This window comes from Cavia porcellus, unplaced genomic scaffold, assembly GCF_034190915.1.
Source record: "Cavia porcellus strain 051 isolate PalLab524CR breed Dunkin Hartley unplaced genomic scaffold, mCavPor4.1 scaffold_11, whole genome shotgun sequence".
Lineage (NCBI taxonomy): Eukaryota > Metazoa > Chordata > Mammalia > Rodentia > Caviidae > Cavia > Cavia porcellus.
This window is the reverse complement of record NW_026947494.1, coordinates 6,707,018-6,726,691: the sequence shown is the minus strand read 5'-3', so window position 1 is coordinate 6,726,691 and position 19,674 is coordinate 6,707,018. Positions and strand designations below refer to the sequence as shown.

Here is a 19,674-nt window from a genome sequence, read left to right as displayed (position 1 = left end):
TAATGGAGAGATTTGGGTATCCCCAAGAATTCTTGGAGCCAATCTTGAATACTGAAGTACACTGTGTATGCTTTTGTTCCTTAAAGTTGTCTTATAAGTATTTTTACATTGCCTTTGCTGGACTGAGAATTTCTGAAATGCAGGAGGTTTCAGAGAACTATATGCCATCCTGAGTCTGCTCAATGATTGGTGCTCAGCAAACAGTAGAAGAATACATTTCAAATTAAAGCTGGAATACATAAGAATATGGTGGATAGTGAGCCAAATCAAATGGTTTTGTATAGGCTAACATAAGTTTCTATGTATATTTCATATGTTGTAAATATTTTAATACTTAGCATAAATGAGTCTCAAAGAATGTCTTTAATGTTGTTTGGCATGTGAAGGAGAAAACTTTACTTTTTAATCTTAGAATTATTAAGTTAAAATAGTTTAGTTTAATGTGAATGTAAAGTCAGTATAGAAACTACTTCTACTTCCTAATCCTCAAAGTTTCTGTCTCTTGACATTCATGATTCTTTAAAGTAGGAGAAGTTGGGATAGACAGCTCAAGAAAAGTTCTTTTAAGAAACTCTTCTGTCAGGGGTCTAAAAAGATAAGCTTCTGAGATTTTTTTTTTATACAATACTTGAACTTGCTACATATATATTTTATATCTTTAAATATGATTGGAAGATTAACCATTATGTGTTTATCAAAACACTGTGATTGTGTATCATTGTGAGTACATCTAATAGATTAAAATACTTGTCTGAACACTATGGAGAGTAGGCCAAAGGGTTATAGATGCATTTATAAAATCTTTAAATATGCATAGATACCAGTGAATGCAGTGCAGCCCGAGATAGGTTTCAAAAGTAGGAATCTGTTCTAATTGAAAAAGCAATTAAATATTTTGTAATTAATGTTTGAATATATGTACATGTGGCTTGATTTCACAGCTCTAATAATCCTAAGAGAGTAATTAAGATTCTTAATTATCCATCATCATAATTTATTAAGTCTTCAGTGAGTATGCATATTGAAGTTTACAGACGAAAGTTACTACATTTGGAAAAAGGAAGAAGGAAAAAATAGCTTATCCTGATAATTCGGCCTTGCTAGACCTGTGGACCTTCAGAGATGAGGTGGACAACTGTTGTGCTTTATTCCAGAGCTAGTAGACCTCCTTTACAGTTCATTTTCCCCCAAAAGACTAACTGTAAAACTCAGCACCTGTCCATTGCCATAGCTTACGGAGGGTTGCTTAGCTCCTGTTTTAACTGTGCATGATGGGCTGAGGCCCCCTTGAGACACTAGCAGCCTGGTCACTGCAGCAAAGGTCAGCAGTAGGAAAGCGTAGTTGTTTAGGGACAAGGAAGTGATGTTCTGGAGAGAGTGGATGAGAAAGCAAGGAGACCCAGCACACACTGGGTGCATGCAGGAGCTCATCAGCCTATACTGTCCTCTTGCTGTCTTGAGTGACCGTCACGTCCCTCCCATGGTCATCAGCACTATGGGAGAGAGCGCATGGCTGGTCTCCATGTTCCATGTCATTTTGAAGAAAGGCACCCAGAATCTCAGAGCTGCAAACTGGGACTTCAGATACGCTCTTGATTTTGCCTTTCGTGTCATCTCTAGGACGCAGGAGCTCTGTTGCTTTAGGTCTTCAAGAGTTTGTGGTTCATGTGGAACTATTTTTCTTCATTTCCTAAATATAATGTAGAAACTTGGATTCAGAATATTGCTTAGTACAGATATTTTTGGTCTGGAGTTTAATGATCTTTACCTGAAATGTGCTTTGCCAAAATGTGCAGCTGTATTAACACTTATTTGTGCACATGGGCATATATGCAATGTGATTAAACAATACAATGAATATTTAAATGAAAATTTTAAAAATACTGTCACCATGGAAGACATGTTGCCATTAGACATCTTCAAAATACACCCCAGCTTCGGATGCATTTACCCTCTCTTCCTCTTCACTTTCTGAAGCAGTTCAGAAGTCCTCTTTCTGACTGTCTGTTTGGAGCCCCAATGTCCTGAATTGATTTAAAATGTGTATGGCAGTTTTCTCCCAAATGAAGACATCTGGTCTGTCCTCTCTCTCAATCACTGCATCTGGGCCTGTGCCTCTTTTGGCTAGTTCCTAAAGGCAGAATTAAAGGTAAACAATTGGATTCTCTTCAGGACTTGTCCATAGCCAGGAGAGCACAACTAAAGAAACCAATGAAAGAGTAATTGCAGAACTGCTTCAGAAATTGGCAAGAGTTAGGGGATAGGTGTTCAGAGAAAAAGGGATTATTTTGGGAGAGGTGAATGGCAATTTGTCTTTTGTTGTAGTAAATTTCTAATTTAAGTCTTCACTATATTTATTCTTAATAATACCGTCAGGTGCCCTTTTTCTCGTTCTTTTGTGTGGTTCTTCTAGGTTTGGATAAATACACAAAATCCTGAGGGATAAAGCTGTCCAAATTAAGTTTTCCTTTGTGTTTTTCATATACTGTTAGAGCTCAAATCTGGAAGAAACTCCAGTTACCATTATCAGATGGATGACTATATGTAGAATCAAAATTGGAATCATAATTTTGTCAAAATTAAGTAAGGAAGATAAAAGAATTGTGTCCCTCTCCAGCCATTCCTGTAATTGGGACCTTTTTCCTTTCATTAAAAGCATCATATGTATTTATTTTGACAAGTTCAAAGCAGGCAAATTCAATTTTGCAGTAGGATGCTGGTGAGGCAGGAAAGAATCAGGAATATGTGGGGTTCAGCCAACCCATGCACTGCAAGAAGAGGTCATAGCATGGGGTTGAAGCTAGCAGGGTCTGAAGCCTGATAGCCTGAGTTCAAATCCCAGGTCCTCAATGTGATTTCGGGCAACTGTGGCCCGTTGTCCTGCCTGCCTGTGTCACAAGAATGTCGTATTAGCACAGGTGTTGTGGCTTCCTGGGAGGACAGAGTGAGCTATGATGCACAGAAACACACTGGCCTCGTTCCCAGCAGGGCTCGGTTCCCTTTCTTCTGTGCCGTACTTCCCTTTCTTCTGTGCTGTGTATCTTGCGGGCGCCCCTGGTAGGGAGTTTTGCTTTTGCGTGTTGATTTCTGGTTTCTGTTGCTCCTTTGTCCTGCCACATACCAGTCACACTGACCATGATGGGGACTCAGCTTGACTGGTGGCTTTCGGCTGTGCAGGTTTCCATGCTGCATGAGGTGAGTGTCTCTAGGCTGCTGTGAAGGCTGGTAGTGTTGAGTCCAATTCAACATCAAAACTAGAGAAATAAGATGCAAGCCCAAAAGGCTCCGTAAAACTAGCCTTGGGTTTTTGCTGCTGAGGTTATGAATCCTAATTGGGACGCAGTCTAGCTAAATTCTAGCAATAATTCTGAAATTGGTTATAGAGAAAATGTCCTTATAGAGTTTGAAGGTAGAAAATATATATGCTTTTGATAATGTTTCTTTTCACATTTTTTGTAATATATGTGAGAATCAAAGAAACAAGACTTACAGATATGAAAAACACAATTAGGTATTTTATTTTCCCACTTGTCAATGTAAAATTTTTAGCGTACTAAATGTCCTAGAAGTAACAAAATTCTCCTCATTTATCATTTCTGTTTGGAATATATATATATATATATATATATATATATATATATATATATTCATATTCATTTCATTTACTTGACTCAAAGCCATGGATTTCCAAGCAAATAAATCATGCTATGACTTTTAAAAGACGTTCTTGTCCTGAACTACTCTGAATTCCTTTGATGATAGCAGTACCTGTTGTATGATTAATATACTTTGGCTTTTTGTTCTTTTTTGATTCATTTTGAAAAGGAAGAATTTATTAGCAATGAACTAAAGTGTGTTTGATTCCAAATCATGATGAGAAAAACATGGCATGAATTTGGTCTTTTTTTTTTAAACCAACTATTGTGCTGTTTTAGAAGTAGATTTATTTCCCTACTGTGTTTTCCTTCATACATTATCATAAAGGTAGTTTTATTTTTCTAAGGCTGGAATTACACACGGAGGTGGAAAGAAGCCAGTGCAGGATTGCAGGTGGTGATCACTCCAGGCGCAGATGGGGGTGGGGAGGGAATTCGTGTTTGTGATAGACCAGGGTGAGGTGAGCTACCTCTCCTCCCTCATCTACCTTTTCAACAAAGTGCTCCCTTCCCATTACCGAGGAGCTGGTTACTGCCTGGTTATCACTGCTTCTGTTTCTCTGTTGTCCCTGCAGATTTCAGGCTTTCCACACCTTCCTGCTAATTGCTTGTGATGACCTCTGTACCCCTCCAATTATCTCCCACCTCCAAATCTGCCCAGGCCTTCTGATGTCCCAAGAGAGCTCTCTGTCAGTTACTGCCTAACTTTGCTAATATCTGGCTTAAAATCTTATCAATAGCATTGCATACACCCCTGACCTCATCTGCATGGTTCAGGAGGTCCATCCTGAGATGCGCACCTGTCTATACAGACACACAGTAGTCCATCACTCACCCCCAGGGCTCCAAACTCCTCACCTCAGTCATTCCCATTTCCTTCAAGATTCTCTCAAGACCCGATTGCCCCAAGAGGCTGCTTGCCCCATCTCCTGCATCTCCACTTTTGGTTCAGGTGTGCCTCTGTCATCCCCACATGACAGTATATCCCCTCGGTGGCCCCCTGGAAACCAGCCACTGCATCTTTCATGTTTATGGTGTGGGCCAGGAAAGCATAATGTTTTTTTCTACTCTTCTAGTCCTTGCCTAAAACAAACAGAAGTTTATTAATACGTGCTTCTCATATATACTTAGGAAATACCCAGGGGATTGAGTAAACTTCAAGTGGAAGCTTACTTGTCAAGAGTCAACACCGTTTTCAGCTACACCCAAGAAAAATGGGGTGGGGAGGGAGGTGTGGAAAGGGAAGAGGAGGAAAAGCAGGTAAGTGAAGTCTCTGAGAGAGAGGAGAGACAGAGACAGAAACACACACACACACACACACACACACACACACACACACACACACAGAGACACAGACAGAGAGAGACAGAGACCCTTAAAATGAAGATTTCCTTTATAATAGTAAACTCTTCTTATACATGGACAAAGCCAGAATACTGCGAAGAGGTATATTTCAAGCTGCCATATTCTGATCTGCAGTGAGGGTGACACTGATGTTTGGTAGAAAGAGGGAGACACCCCCACTCCCTAACCCTAAAGTCATTTTTGTATGAGTGTGCCCAAGTGTGTAATTCCTGTGTGTGTGTGTATGAGTCTCTTGTGGCTGCTGAAATGTACAGCCATATGTTTACTGGCATAAAGCCACAGAAATGCATTCTTTCCAGGAGAGAATTCTTACCTTACTAAAGGGACCCCGGGCCTTCTTCTGCAGAGGTTCTGGGGAGAATCTCTCCGTGTCTCTGCTGTCCCTGGGTGGCTGCAACCTTCTGCAACTTGAGGCTACTTCATTCCAGTCTCACCTCGGCATCCTCCTCCCCTTGTCAGAGTGTCTCATTCCTAATCCTCCCCCATGGGATAGATGGCCCATTCATTGTTTTGTGATCTCACCAGTATAACCGGGTTACTTGCCTACCTAAAACTATTTCATTTTTTCAATCTTTGTCACATTAAGTGACATTTACAGGTGTCAGGCTTTAAGATGTGGGCTGCTTTTGGGGGAGGCTGTTATTATTCAGCGGAGGGACCACAGTGCCACGCCTTGGTCCACACCTCCACCTAGAGCCACAGAGCAAATCTAAGCCTGTAGGCAGTGTGATTCACTTACTTAGAAATCAGATTCCTCCCACAGGATTTGGTGAAGTCCCTACAACTTGACAATTCACTGCCAACCCTGGTTAAACCATAAAAGAGCTGCTGAGAATACACCAACAGGGGGTTGAACAATGTTAAGTTATATTTATGGTGAAACTGTTACAAAAAATTTGCACTGTCAGTCATAACAGCTTATTAGAGTTATCAAACATTCACCAATTCTTACTCCACCCAAAGCATCTTTGATTTTTAAAAGATTATCTTTCTGTAATCTTTGTTTTTGTAGTGCTTTCTCAACAAAGAGTAAAAATAGCAATAATTCATTAAGGTTCCTCCTGTTATTTAAAGAAACAGACTAATCCAGAAGAGAGACAGATATTTAAAGACATAAATGATGAAATCACATAATTACTATTTAATGTTAAATTATTTATTTGACTTGTTTAAGTAGATATTCATAAAATTATGACAGTATTAAATATTAACCTGAAAATGGATATATCAATAGTGTTTATAAGTTCTACTGAACACTGTGGTACTCTTATAAATAATGTACTTCTTGAATAGAAATATGTCTTCCCATTATACAGTGATTTTAGAAATGAGTGAAATATGACTGTCCAAATGTATCTCAGAAAACCTGTATCAATGTTCATTTCTCTTAGCTGCAAACAAAAATTTATAGAAATAATACTCTGTAAGGTTCATAAAACAGTTTTCTACGTATTTTGAGATCCAGCAAATAGATGAGTACATTCTCACACTGGAAGTACCGTCAATCTTTGTACAGATAGGACACATCTCAGAAAACGAGCATTTGTAACTCGAATAATAAATAAATTCTGAGTGGCTCAGTGAACGTAAAGTCAATCCCCAGGAAACATCAGTAATTTGGGCTTTGTCAGTTTGCAGCGCATCGGGAGCAGACTTTCTAACTGAGATCTATGAAGAAGAGTTAATCCAGGATGAAGAAGTGTGGTTTGTTTTCATGCAGTGGGCTGCTGAAGAATCAAATCACAGAAAAGATTTATGAAAAGAGTGAAAAACAAAACCCATATATTTACATCTATATTGGCTATTAAACTGGGAGTTCATTAGAATGCCTTCATTAGGATTTACCCAAAATATACAAATACTAAGACCCAAATGGCTACACATATCAGGGGAAAGAAATCTCACACAAAAAAATCACAAATGAAGTATTCCTCCTGAAAACATAAAGGCATTTTATTCATATCTATAAAACAAAATACTAAGCCAAAGGAACACAGACTTACAGGGATTCTGAACCTTCATCAATATTCATGCTGTGGTTGCTAGCATCTTTTTCTACATCTATTTCATATCACCTCAAAATAAAAGCCCTAGCTCCTCATGTTACTTATGAGATGCTGTCCCTTTTGAGCCTTTTAACACAGTCCTGGATGAAATTTCATCATATAGCTAGGAAGTTCATTCTCGTAATGGGATCAGGGTGGTTTACTTTTCAAATTCCCAGTGATACTACTGGCAGCAGTCCGCTGCTCTGTCTAAGGCACTCTTGGTACACCATGGTTCTGTACCAGCAGCTCACCCTTGCAAAGACATTCCCAAGACAGGTGTCACTGTACCAATTTCTTTCTGTCTACAATGCCAATTGGTTGCTTCTTTCACTTTATAAAATTATATTTTGCAAGTCTTAATGTTAGGGTCCTATAAAGTCCTCAGATAGTTTAACAAGCTCAGGGCTGTCAACTTCTTGTGACCCACTTACCGCTTAGGGACTCCGCTGCATATGTGGGATAAAGGTCAGCTTCAGAAAAAACTTCTAATTTTAATTTGTTTTTGATAGAACTGTTTTACTTCTGATGAACATGACAATTTTTGTTGAACATTATAGATAATGTGGCATTTGAATGCCATCATTTGTGTAACGTAAAATATAATTATGCATTTTAAAATGAAAATACAGCATTATAAATAGTAGTTCTTCAACCAAATACATTCAGGAAGTATTAAATTAGGCAAAGTCATCCTTGGGAATGCAGTTAACTCTGAGATCAATGCTTCCACTGCATGTTTGATTGACTTAGAATTGAGTTTGTAATATTTTAGAAAATGCATATATTAAATAGTCATTCGGTTCGTAATTAGATATGTTTCAGTAAAATTAGGCTCATACATTGGAGAAGGTGCCAGTTTCACGGCAGTACTCTTTGTATCCATGAGGACAATTTATTTGAAACTCTAGAGCTAAGAATATCCCTGTGAAACCACAGAACAGTTATCTTGCTAACCTCACCTTCAAGCGTGATGCCCGTTAAAAGCTGCACTTCTGAAGCTGCGGGTGCCCATTTTCCACAGGGGACCTGGAGGGACGCCCTGAACCACCTGCCAAGAGTATGGACTTGGGTGCTCACTGTCCATTCATTTGTCCAGAAATTATATTGAGTGGTGCTCCAGATACTGTGGATGCAGGAAGCCAAGTCCCCAGCCCAGGGCACTTTACTTTCTTGTGGGAGAAGGGGAGGGAGATTGCAGTTTGACACATACAGGTGTGGGCAGGAGCAGAGGTGTGCAGGAGGCCCGGGCCTTAGCTAGGTCGGCATGTGGGAGAGAGCATTGTTGGATGTGGGGACCACACGCCAGCCCATGTGAAATGAGTCTGCAGTGTTCCAGGACCACACCAAAGAAATCTTGTCACCTGTGGGAAAGGGGACAGTGGGACACACAGCACTGCACGTGGTAGAATGCACTGGGCAGTTTTGCTTTTATAACAGGTAGAATAAAGGGCCCAAGCGGGCTTAGCAAAGGAGTGGGAGGTCCTTAACACCTGTTATAAAAGTGGAACTCTGCCATTGTGTCAAGCATAGTCTGTGTTTTCAAAGTCGAGATACTCAGTTTCACAGAACTAGCACAAGATCCTTAAGATCTCATGCTGACTGTAAAGGTGTTGAGGACAGAGTTTCAGTAGATGAATTGTGTGACATATAAAATCAGTGCCAGGGCTGTAGATGGACCCAGAAACTTTAAAAGTTAATAATTCCATCACAAGGGAATCAGTGACTTTTATGATTAGTATTTACTGAACACCAACAGCTTGGAATTTAAATGTGAAAAAACTGTATGTAAGTATGTATTTTTCTGAACTATGAAAGAAAAAACAAGCAACTGTGAAAACAAAATTATAAGGGGTGCTTAATTTAATAATTTCAGTAATAGGAGAGAAGAGGGTCCCAATCAAAGTCATGATGTTTCAGTCTTTTGTAGACCACGTAGTATCTTGCTACCTTTGGACAGTTATTTAGCCAACACTGTCATCCAAATCCTATATTAAGTGTATTTCTCTCTTCACATTAAAGATGCTTATGTAAGGTAAACGTGCAAACAGCATTGCTACTGTGGTTATCCCAAGGCCAGCCAATTATTATTGTTATTGTCCGTTAATTTGCTAACCAGCCTGCCCCAGACTTATGTGTTACTGTCAGTCTCAAGTTCTTACTTCTTTGTCATGGTGTTTACATGGGGTTGAATTATCTTCCCCGAAATAGTGCCTTTAGAGTCTCAGACGTGCCTTTGTTTGGAAATAGGTCATTTGCAGATGCCCTACTGATAGTACTGATAACAGGACTATTACTGGGCTTTCAAGAGCCTTAATCCAAACACCAGTACACCTCTAAGAAGAGGGACATTTAGGCAAAGAGTCACATGGAAAGACTATGTTGTGACGGAGGCAGCAATAAGACTGATGCCCAGATGGCAAGTGACCCCCAGAATTAGGAGAGTCTCGGATGGATTATCTATCCTTCATTGTTTCCAGAAGGAATCATCTGTCAGAATAGTGATTTCACACAGTTGACTAGGAGTCAATCTCTGTCATTCAAACTGCCAGGCTGTGGCTACCTTGTGGCTCCATCCTTGGGAAGTAACATGGTGCCTGCTCCAGGAAAACATCAATATTCCCAATAAACATCCAGCAGTTTGGGAATCACGCTGCAGCTAACTGAAGTAAGTTCGATTTCATATTATGTGAAAGTAATCCTTGGATTTGAATATGGAGCTTTATAAAGCTGTAGTTATGCTGGTTTCCCTTTACTCGGGTCGATGTCAGTGCAGTGTTAGATGATAGGATCATACTTCCCGTCCAGCCTTCTGGTGCGGAGGTTTCCAGCAGAGGACAACCGGACTTGCCTGCCTCTCACTTGGACAGAAATGTGTGTGTACTGCAAATTAATGTGGCGAATGAACAAATACACGATACCTACAAAGAAATAAAAACAGAGAGAAACACGGCACAAATATTTTCTACGTAACTAAAATATTAACCATCTTGTGACTTTAATGCACTCAAGGCATTGCAACTCAAGTGTGACTTGCTTTGAAACTAATATGTGTGACCACCAGGGGTAAGTAGTGAAGATGTCCATGAGAAAGGCTTCCTAGGTTCACATTTTACTATAGGTGCATAAAATTCCGAGTATTTTTTTAAAATTTATTTTGTTTTGTTTTGTTTTTGTCAGATTCAGACTCATTGGAGTTTGGCTTCTGTTTTGAACAAAGACGTGGTCTCTCACCCCTGATAATTCATTTCTAATTGTCATGACAGTGTGACATTCTCCAGCATGTCACACAAATACATGACATAAGATGATTAATGCAAATATATGAACCAAAAAGCCCTCAGGTGGTTGTTAATTTTTGGCGCCGTGTGAATAAACTAGTTTTTTTTTAAATGTTATCTTTTGCCAGCATCTAATTAGCAGAGCCATCTGCTGAAAGAGCAGTGGCCCAGCTGCCTGGAATGTTGTTCTCTTCATTTTTATGAAAACTCTCTCCCATCGTGAGCCCCCGTCTAATTAACTTCTCTAGCCGTGGAATGTGATGATATTACACAGTTCTATTTATGTACTTCTGAGAACTGTGGATGTATATGTGTGTACTATGTACATAAAAATATCTCAGCTCTTTTTCTTTGTAGCATCAGAATTACTCCTGAAATCAGAGCCCCATTTATCCTAACTGGAACCTGTCTGGGTCCAGGGGCAGAACAGTGGGGCGTGGCTCATTTAATGACACACACACAATAGGTACTGCCTCGGGTCTCTGGGACTTCTGAAGATATAAAAGGGCTTTTCTGTGAGCCTGCTCTGCCTGCGACTGTGTCACAATGATTGTCACTTCCTGAAAGTTGGGATGCTCTAAGTCTGAGGCTACGTCAGAAATAACGTAGCATATAGCTGTAGTAACAAGGAAAACAAACACTGTTGTCTTCTTAAAATTCACATGATGCTGGCTTAGAGTCATTTGATACTCTTGCATATTTTATTGCAAAATAATATCTGATCTGATTTGCATTTCTCAAATGACCATTAATGTTGAAAAATTCTTCATGGATTTGTACACTTGTTGTCTATGTATGTTTTCCCTTCTATCAGTTATCTAAGAGAATATCTTGTACCTGGACGATTCTTAGTAGTCATTAAGTAAAAGAGAGAAGAAATGCATGGGAGTAAATCAAATCTTCTATACGTGGTTCAGAGCACAGATAGATTTGTTATGCATTTACCAAAAAAAAAAAAAAAAAAAAAAAAAAAAAAAACCACAGGCTGCGGTCAGGAATCCTTGTGTCATTTTAACTATAGTTTTTCAGACTTCTTACCTACTACAATTACAGTTTGAATACCCTGGTAAGCACACTCTTCTTACCTGTGCCTGCTGCTCAAATATATAATGAATAGTAAATGTTGAATTGAATAAGAATAAATAGTTCTTTGCTCTCCTGGACTATCATGCAGCAGAAAAGAGACAAAGGATGACAAACATTCAAGATTTCTTTAGAAAAGAAGACACAGGAATTAAGACAGAGTTGAGCTGAGATGTAAAATGTAGAATACCTTCGTACTTGTGTTGACTGTTCCAAAGATAGTGTGGGTGGCAGAAATGTGCAGAAATAAATTTGAAGGCAAGTCAGAAAAATGGCTTCTCAAGTCAATAACTAGGTTTTGTCCAATATTATACTATAGGAAAGATAATGCATGTGACAGAACAGGATCGCTTGATTGAAAGTCATTTAAGTGATTAGCATTGATCTAATGGAATAAAGACATTTATGAACAGGCTTACAAGAACAGCTAAACTCAACAGAAGCATGGAGAGCAAGGGTAAGGAGGCGCAGCTGGTGTCTGTGTGTGTTCTCTGTGAAGCACTGTCCCCCATAGCTTTGGCAGTAACCCAGTGGGCCAAGGCTCATTCACAGGTAAAATAACAACACGGAAGCTCTCAGTTCTAGGGGAATCTGGCAAAGTCGCTTTCTCTCACTTAGATCTATTTACCATTTTGTCATAGTCTGGGCATTCACCCTACTATTATCTGCAATCGATAGAATTCTTTCCTTAGTATAAAATTGTTCTTCATTCTGTCTTTTATTCCAGTAGATTGTGAACCCACAGAAAAACTTATACAGTCATAATTAACTCTGGATTTGAATGTTATTGGCATGCCAGTGACACTGTAATAAAAATGCCGCAGAAAAGTAACTTTTCACTTTTAGTAATTGTCTTTGGAAAAACCGATTTTCGGTTTGTCTAATAAACTTGGGTGAGCAGTTGCTGTGTTTTAGTAAGCTGGATAAAACAAAGGATATTGATAAAAACTCTCGCTTTCTTCTTTCATTACTTTTCTCTTCCAGTCTTTTGGCAGCATTTATCTTGAGAATGTGAAGGCTACTTGCACTTAGACTTGTGAAGCCATTTGCTTGCCTTTGTCAGCCGCTGGACCTAAACAGCTTTGATGGCATGTGACAAGCATTCTTGCCCCTAAGCTCGAGACTGACCCTGCTCCTCCTAGCTCTTGTGTTTCCTGAAAGACTCTTAGTATTTAACTTGTAACAAAATCTCTGCACCCTGAGGACCATTGGGGATGCCTCTTTAGCTAAAGTATTTCACTGTATGATTTTCCTAGTAATGATAGTACATCCATCCCTCTTTGTGATCTGTAACACTGAGTCCTCTGGGATATAAAATAAAAGTAACGATGAGATCTGTTCCTCTAAGAGAATATGTCATAGGAAACATCAATCCTAATTCAAGTGGAGGGCGAAGCGATGGATGTCGTTACTTAAACCAAAACAGCAGAGTGAGGCTTTATGAAATACTGAAGGAAGGAAGGTGCTGGTGGTCAACTCACAGCCACACAGTGCATCTATTTCCATTTATCTATCTGCACTGAATGGGGTTTAGAGACCCTGCTATATGTGAAGCTTTCACCTCTGGAGTGGCATCACTTTTCATTAAAGTGTTTGCCATCCTGGGTGGAATTCAGATACTGATTATCTGTTACATCTCTGTTGCCCTCAAGATTTATGTACAAGAAAACAGAACAGAAGGAACAAATTCTCTTATCGGATAAAACCCTTGCAGTGGGCACAAAGGAGAAAAGTAACAATATTGTTTCTGTTTAAAAGACATGAAGCTGTTCTTTCTGGGATACTTTTCTTAAGGACCTGTGTTTGCTAAGTAAGATAATTTAGCCAAGTTATGTAGTGCATAATGACTTAATCTGTTATGTAACATTCTTTAGAGGACTGAAGATTTTAGGAAAGTGTTTTTTAACCTGTCTTTATTATTCTCCCAAATGTAGGTGAAGAAATCATACTAGTAAACAAGGATAAAACCAAGATTTCCTCCACATTGTTTGACATTAACCTACCTTAGATTTAGTTTTAATTGCTGTTATTCCAAATGAATAAATATCTGCAGCACAAACAATTTTCTATTGCAACTTAACTGGTAAACAGCTCAGATTCTTCACAAATGCAGTTCTGGAAGTAAGATGAAAAATAATTGCAATAGCATGTGAAGAAGTGGAGAAAACATTTTATCCTGTAAAATCCTAGCTAGCAGACAATAACAGGAAAGAAAAGTAAGTCAGTCCTCTGCATTACTCAGCGAGATTTGCAGTAGCCATAGCCATTGTGCTCAGGTAACATGCATCCCTGAGGAGGAAGCACTGTTTGCTGTCTTAACTAATCACCCAGCCTGTTTGCGATTTCTGATGTGAAAATGCACGTGTCACACTGGCTAGCACGAGTCAGCTTTAGAAAAATCTGAGAAAAAGTAGTTGAAAATGGTGGCTCTAAATGTTTCACCTGAGCTGAGACTGGCATGAAAATTGCTGGTGGGAGGAGACGTGATAGAGTTATTCTATGCACGCGCCGTTTAGATGTGTTTGTGTGTGTGCATTGGGTGGTCAGGATAATCAGCCGCTCTTCCTTCACTGTCTGTGAATACTAGAGAGCAGCACACCGTTACCGGGAACTCCACTGCCTTAGGTGGACATTGACAGAGTTGGGCTTCTAGGCCCCTGCTTCCACCTGTGCTGGGTCTGTGTGTCCTCTTGGTTTCCCACTGGAGTGACCTGCTCCTGACAGTAACTAAGTGTCCTAGGACTGTGATTCCTAAAAGGCAGGTGCTCAGGGGGTGAGTCATTCAAATGCCTGGGCTTTAAACCCAAAAGCTCGGCCCTGACATCTCGTGTATCTGGTGTGGAAGGGTGGGGTCTAGGGCGTCGCACCATGGTGCCCGCTGCTGGCAGCGTGCTCTGCTGTTTTCCCTTCTGCTGCATCGAAGCCCTAACAGTTGTGTCGCTTTGGTGTTTCGTGCAGGCTGTGCAGTGGGAGTGTGACGAGGTGACCAAGAAGGCCTGCTTCAGCAAGGGCAAATCGAAGGTAAGAAGGCGGCGGGGACGCATGGTCACTGCCGCCATGTCCAGGGGCTGCGTGTGAAACGGTTTAATGCCTGACCCCGTGATGCCTCACAAAGATGAAAAAGCCTTGTTCAGCATAGGCGCATGGCAAACTCCCAAGCATTAACAATCGGTGGGAATTAACCAGCAGTCAGCCTTTATCAAAGAGGATCAGGACAGAAGATGGAATCTCACCTGTGCCTTCAGTCATCAGACTCAGAGATTGTCATCAGCTGATACTGACTGCCTGGGGCATTATTTCCTAAACTATGGTGGGCATGGATTTTATTGGATTTATCAGTGCTAACTACCCAAAGTAACTACAAGAAAAATAAAATTATAATATCAAAATAATGTGAAGGAAGCCTTTATAATTTATCTAACGTATCTTTTAAAACAGCTCTTTCATTTTTGATGCTGAAAATCCACTTGTCATGCACCCCCTGGGCCCACTTTCTCACAGCTAAGGGGCTTGGACAGCAATCCATCTTTCCTGTCCAGGAAGTCTGTATCACACAATCAAGAAATGCGGTGCACGGTTAAGTTTAAAATAATGTATTACAGTAAAAGACACTTGGCTGTTAACCCGTCTCAAAAGCCTGCTCCTTACTTTGAACACACTTGCCCACCACTCTTGCCACTTTCTGCAGCTTTTCTGGAAGTCCTCTTTCAGGAGTGTCTCGGGTTGTGATGTCCCACCAAGACCTGAATCAGTTAGATTTGTATGGATCATGATGGGAAGGGCCTTTTTCCCCATCTGCTGGCATGATTCGCTGCTGCACTGCACTGGCCTCCTTCTCAGGGTCAGCCCTCATGGCGTACCTGGCCCCGTGACCCTGGCGTCTTCCAGGGGACCTTGGCACTGACCCATGACCTGGTTCCACCTTCTCCTTCCACGTGCTTCTCAACTCTCTTTCTCTCCTTTCCCCACTTGTCTTTATTTGCCATTTGGTGCTTTGTTCTTTCTTCCTTCCTGGGCTTTAGGGCTGTTGTTTTGGTTACTTTTTTCTCATTGCTGGGACAAAATACCCAACACCCAAAATAAAGGAAGGAAAGGTTTATTTAGCTCACAGTTTGTGGCGGTTTCACTCCATACTCAGCTGGCTCCAAGGCAGGGTGGTGTGGCAGAGGTTCAACACTTCCAGGCAGCAGCCAGCAAACAGCCAGAGAAAGAGGTGAGAACAAGCACCCTCTCCTCCCTTATATTGTAAGCAGGCTGTCCTCAACCAGGGCCGGTGTGTCTCTCAAACCACCTCTGTGCCCTCCTCTTGCACAGGATGAGGATATTTACAAAGTAAGAATTCCAGCCTCCTGCTGAGTCTTTAGTTAAATTTCTAAAGTGCTCAAGTGTATGAACCATAAAAGGTGTACAGCAAGGCCTGCTGGGTTGGGGGGCTCCCGTGTGGTGACACCACTCTCGTTGTATGAATTGTGTGATCGCTTGTCCCAGAGCCGAGTAGCCTGTATGCTGCTTCCTTCCTGCAGAGTCTACACCATTCCCCCTCTGCCTCATTACCCGCCTTGCCTCTCAGGACACCCACACTGCATCAGTCAGATCGCAGGAGCCATTTTTCCTTGCCCCGTCACCCTGCATGGTGATTAACCAGCCCTGGACGGGATGGTCCCTTGTTGCTACATGTCTTGTATTTCCTCTTAAGCCCAGGTGGGTGTGGTGGCAGCTCACCTGTACGGAATGGCAGAGCAAACATTCCAGCAGCACAGTGCTGATGCCAGAGGCAGGAGCATTCTGTGTCCTGCGCACCATGCTGTGCATTGCGGGACGTCTAGCAGCTTCCCTGGCCTCCGCCCACTGGGGCGTGACAGCCACACACATCCACAGCTGGCCCCTGGCCTCCCAGACATTGACCTGGATGAGAATCCACTTCAGGTTCTAAAATGCTGCACGTATAGGCAGGTTTCTCATCTCTACTCGAGATGGTTTTTATGGCTTTTCTGCATCACACATTTATTTCACAGTGTTTCCAGAGCTAGCAGGACAGAAGTTCCTTCCCCTACCCCTGTGGGGGCTTCAGTCTCTGTGTGCTGCTTGAGTTTTAAAGGGAAACACCTGACTACTTAATCTAGCCCACGTTCTTCCTCCGCGTACTCCGCCAGCACTCATTTACAGCATCTGCTGGTTCCCTTTTCCTCGTATACTATTCCTGTTTCAAGAGGAGCTTTGCTCCTGCTGAATCACAACTGGCTTGTGTTTGACTTTATCCTGAGATCACTTCTGGTCTGGAAGTTAGAAATTAAGCAGCCTAAATCCATAGCACTGGAAAAGACCACTGTTCCTGCTGCTGTGTGATATGCCCTTCATTTAACTGAGAGGATCAATTGTCACTACACTTAATTGAGTTTGTCCTGTTACAAAGAAAGAAAATGAGGACAACAAATGTAAAGCAGAATCATACATTTAAGATGCAAACAGGTTTTGGTCTTAACATGAAGAATGAGAACAAAGCTTAGTAATTATAAATTGATTCAGACTTTGTGGGCCAAATTTTTTAAGACAAATACCTAACGGCAAACGAAGATGAATGTTTGGTACCAAGGACACTGAGAAAGATAGATCACATTTCCTTTTCAGTTGCATTAAGTATATTGATAAATGCTCCTGCAGCTGTAAGTAGCCGGTGGTCCTGGGAGACAGAACTTGGTGGATGTAGAGAGCGTGTGGGGGGGAAGCTCCTGTGTGCAGACTGAAGCAGGAGCTTTGCAAAGGTGCTGGTCCAGCAGCACCGCACCTGCTCTGTGGGATGACGGCAGAGGGCCCTGTGGCCTTTTCTGCAAGTCCCTTCCTTATTCATCTCTTTTGCCTTCTTAAAATGGTCACTATGGTGACCTCCACGTAAGGGCCCAAAGGCCAGCTCCAAGGTCAGAAGAGAGAAGCTGTGCAGGCCCTCCACAGAAGAAAAGCCCTGCCTAACATAGCCTCTTCAGGGCTGCCCCCAAATTCAGATTTTGAACACCCTAATTCTCCTGTCCCCAAGGCTCTTAGAGACCAAATCAGATAACACTTTACACAGAATTTGCAAGAAACAAAATTTTTCCTTGGAGGAGTGGAATTCGGGTTTGCTTATTGGTCACGAGTTTAAAAGCAGAAATCAAGCATCCCACATTTTTGCTCACACTGTGGCATTCAGAGAACTTGCACAGAATGACAAGGTTTCCCTTCTCTCAAACAATAATGCAAAATGTGACATCTCAAAAATGAGAAAAATCCCAGCCGTTTTAACTGAGCTCCTTTTTTCTTTTCTCTGCGCATCCAAAAAAGCAGCCTGTGCTGCGCTGCATAAAGCATTTTCCTGGTGCCATGCGTGGATGGAGGTGGCGGAGTGTCACCCACTTGCTCTTTTGGTGAGCGCATTCCTCGACTGGCTGCAGAGGATGAAAAACGTTACCTTTCCATTTGTCTCTCTAGTGCTGCTGGGGCTGGACACGGGCATTACTTCAAGTGCAGCACATTTCAACTTGAGCCAGATTCAGTAGAAGGCAGGTACTGGGTGTGGTGGCACACACCTGTAACCCCAGCCCACAGGGAGCCTGCGGCAGGAGGAGCCCGAGCTGGAGACCAGACTAAGCAATTGGTTAGGACTTTGTCTCAAAATAAAATTTTATAAAAGGCTGAAGATGTAGCTGTGTTCCCTTGTTTCCGTCTCCAGATGCAAAAGAAAAAGGATAGGGGGAGCTTAGCACTGAGACCACCAGTTCACCCCTAGGTTCAAGTTCTGGATTACTGATTCAGTCATCTGCTCAGCATAGCTGCAGGCGGCTCATTCCACGTATTGAAGGGAGCTCCAATCCCTGTTTATGGATTCAAAACCTTGGATGAGCTGTGCTTAGGTTCTTTTGAAGCAACAAGACAGAAATTATGAAAAAAAAATCTGTATAACTACTTACATATATTTCACACAAATATTATTTTAAAGACAAATAGTCCGTTTTCTCCAGAGCTAACAAAGGTTCCTTGTGGGCTCAGCATTCTTCTGTCTGGCCTGAAGCCCCTCCCACCGTGACATTTAGCCACTTTACAAAGGAGCCCAACTGCTTATTAAAGGGGGTGAAAGAGCTGCTTTATACTTAGCTTACACTTTATAATTTTCAAACGGCTGTGGTTCAGGATCTCACTTTAGGATTTTGCTTACTTACATTTCTAGAGTTATTTTGCTGGTTAGTGGAAGAGTCTTGATCAGGATGCAGGGTTCTGTGTCTTCTTCCTGCCGTGTCCTGTGGTGCTGCTGCTCAGGTTGTCCCTGTGTGGCAGGGAAGAGGTAAACTCTTAGTGACAAGAAGGAGGAGGAGCAGGAGGAAGAGGAAAAAAAAGAAGAAGCAGAAAGAAGAAAAAGAGGAAGAGGAGGAGGAGGAGAAAGAAGAAGAGGAGAAAGAGGAAGAAGGAGGAGGCAGCCCTCTTAGTGCCTTCGTGGAAGAGGGCAAAATCTTGCTCTTTTCCTGAAGCATCAGTGTTTGAAAGCTGTGAGTCAGTGCGCAGGATACATAGATGAGCCTTTATTCTATATAATTGCTTTAACAGTTGAACATATTTAGGTCTGATGCTAACATCCTGTGCAGATTTACACCCTGAATTTTTTCTAATAAAGTGCTGAAACAAGTTTTATAATGAAGTAACCTTGATTGAAAATAGTATGTAAGTGTAGTATATTAATGTATGTCACTGTGCATTATACAATATATAACAGTTACATAAAAGCATGCCCATATTTGTGTCTATATATTTACATATATATAAATCTACATAAATAGATTAATATTTTAATCTATTAATATTAATATGTTAAAATATTAACCAATTTAATATTAATAGATTAATATTTTCATAAATATAAATCTATAAATTAAATCTTTATAGATTTAAATATATATCTATCAGAATTTTTCTAATTATTATTTTCTGAAGAATACAACTCTTTCCATACCACTTATGTTGTTTTAGGTGTTAGAAATTATCTAAAGAGCACTGAGTATACACAGGAATTTGTATGCAGGTTGCATGCAGATACTACAGAGGCACTCGGGCACCCTCAGCTATGATGATGTCAGAAAGTCCTGCAGTTGGCCCCCGTGGGGGACCACAGCACTGCATGTGACATTTAGATGTAAACATCCCTAATTTTTTCACACATGCATTTATCTGATGGGATGTTGGGTTCAGCTGAGAACTGTGATTTTGGTTGGTTAAAAGGTT

The 19,674-nt window shown here is 41.1% G+C and overlaps 1 protein-coding gene across 3 annotated transcripts in view; it reads left to right on the top strand.

The window, feature by feature from the left end:
* Sema5a (semaphorin 5A) overlaps positions 1 to 19,674 on the top strand; it is a 455,270-nt gene that overhangs the window by 271,393 nt on the left and 164,203 nt on the right. For all 3 annotated transcript variants that reach the window (XM_003466703.5, XM_063257960.1, XM_063257961.1), the window contains one exon: positions 14,389 to 14,451. In XM_003466703.5, the coding sequence (XP_003466751.1) occupies positions 14,389 to 14,451 (63 nt within the window). The remainder of the gene's footprint in view (positions 1 to 14,388; positions 14,452 to 19,674) is intronic.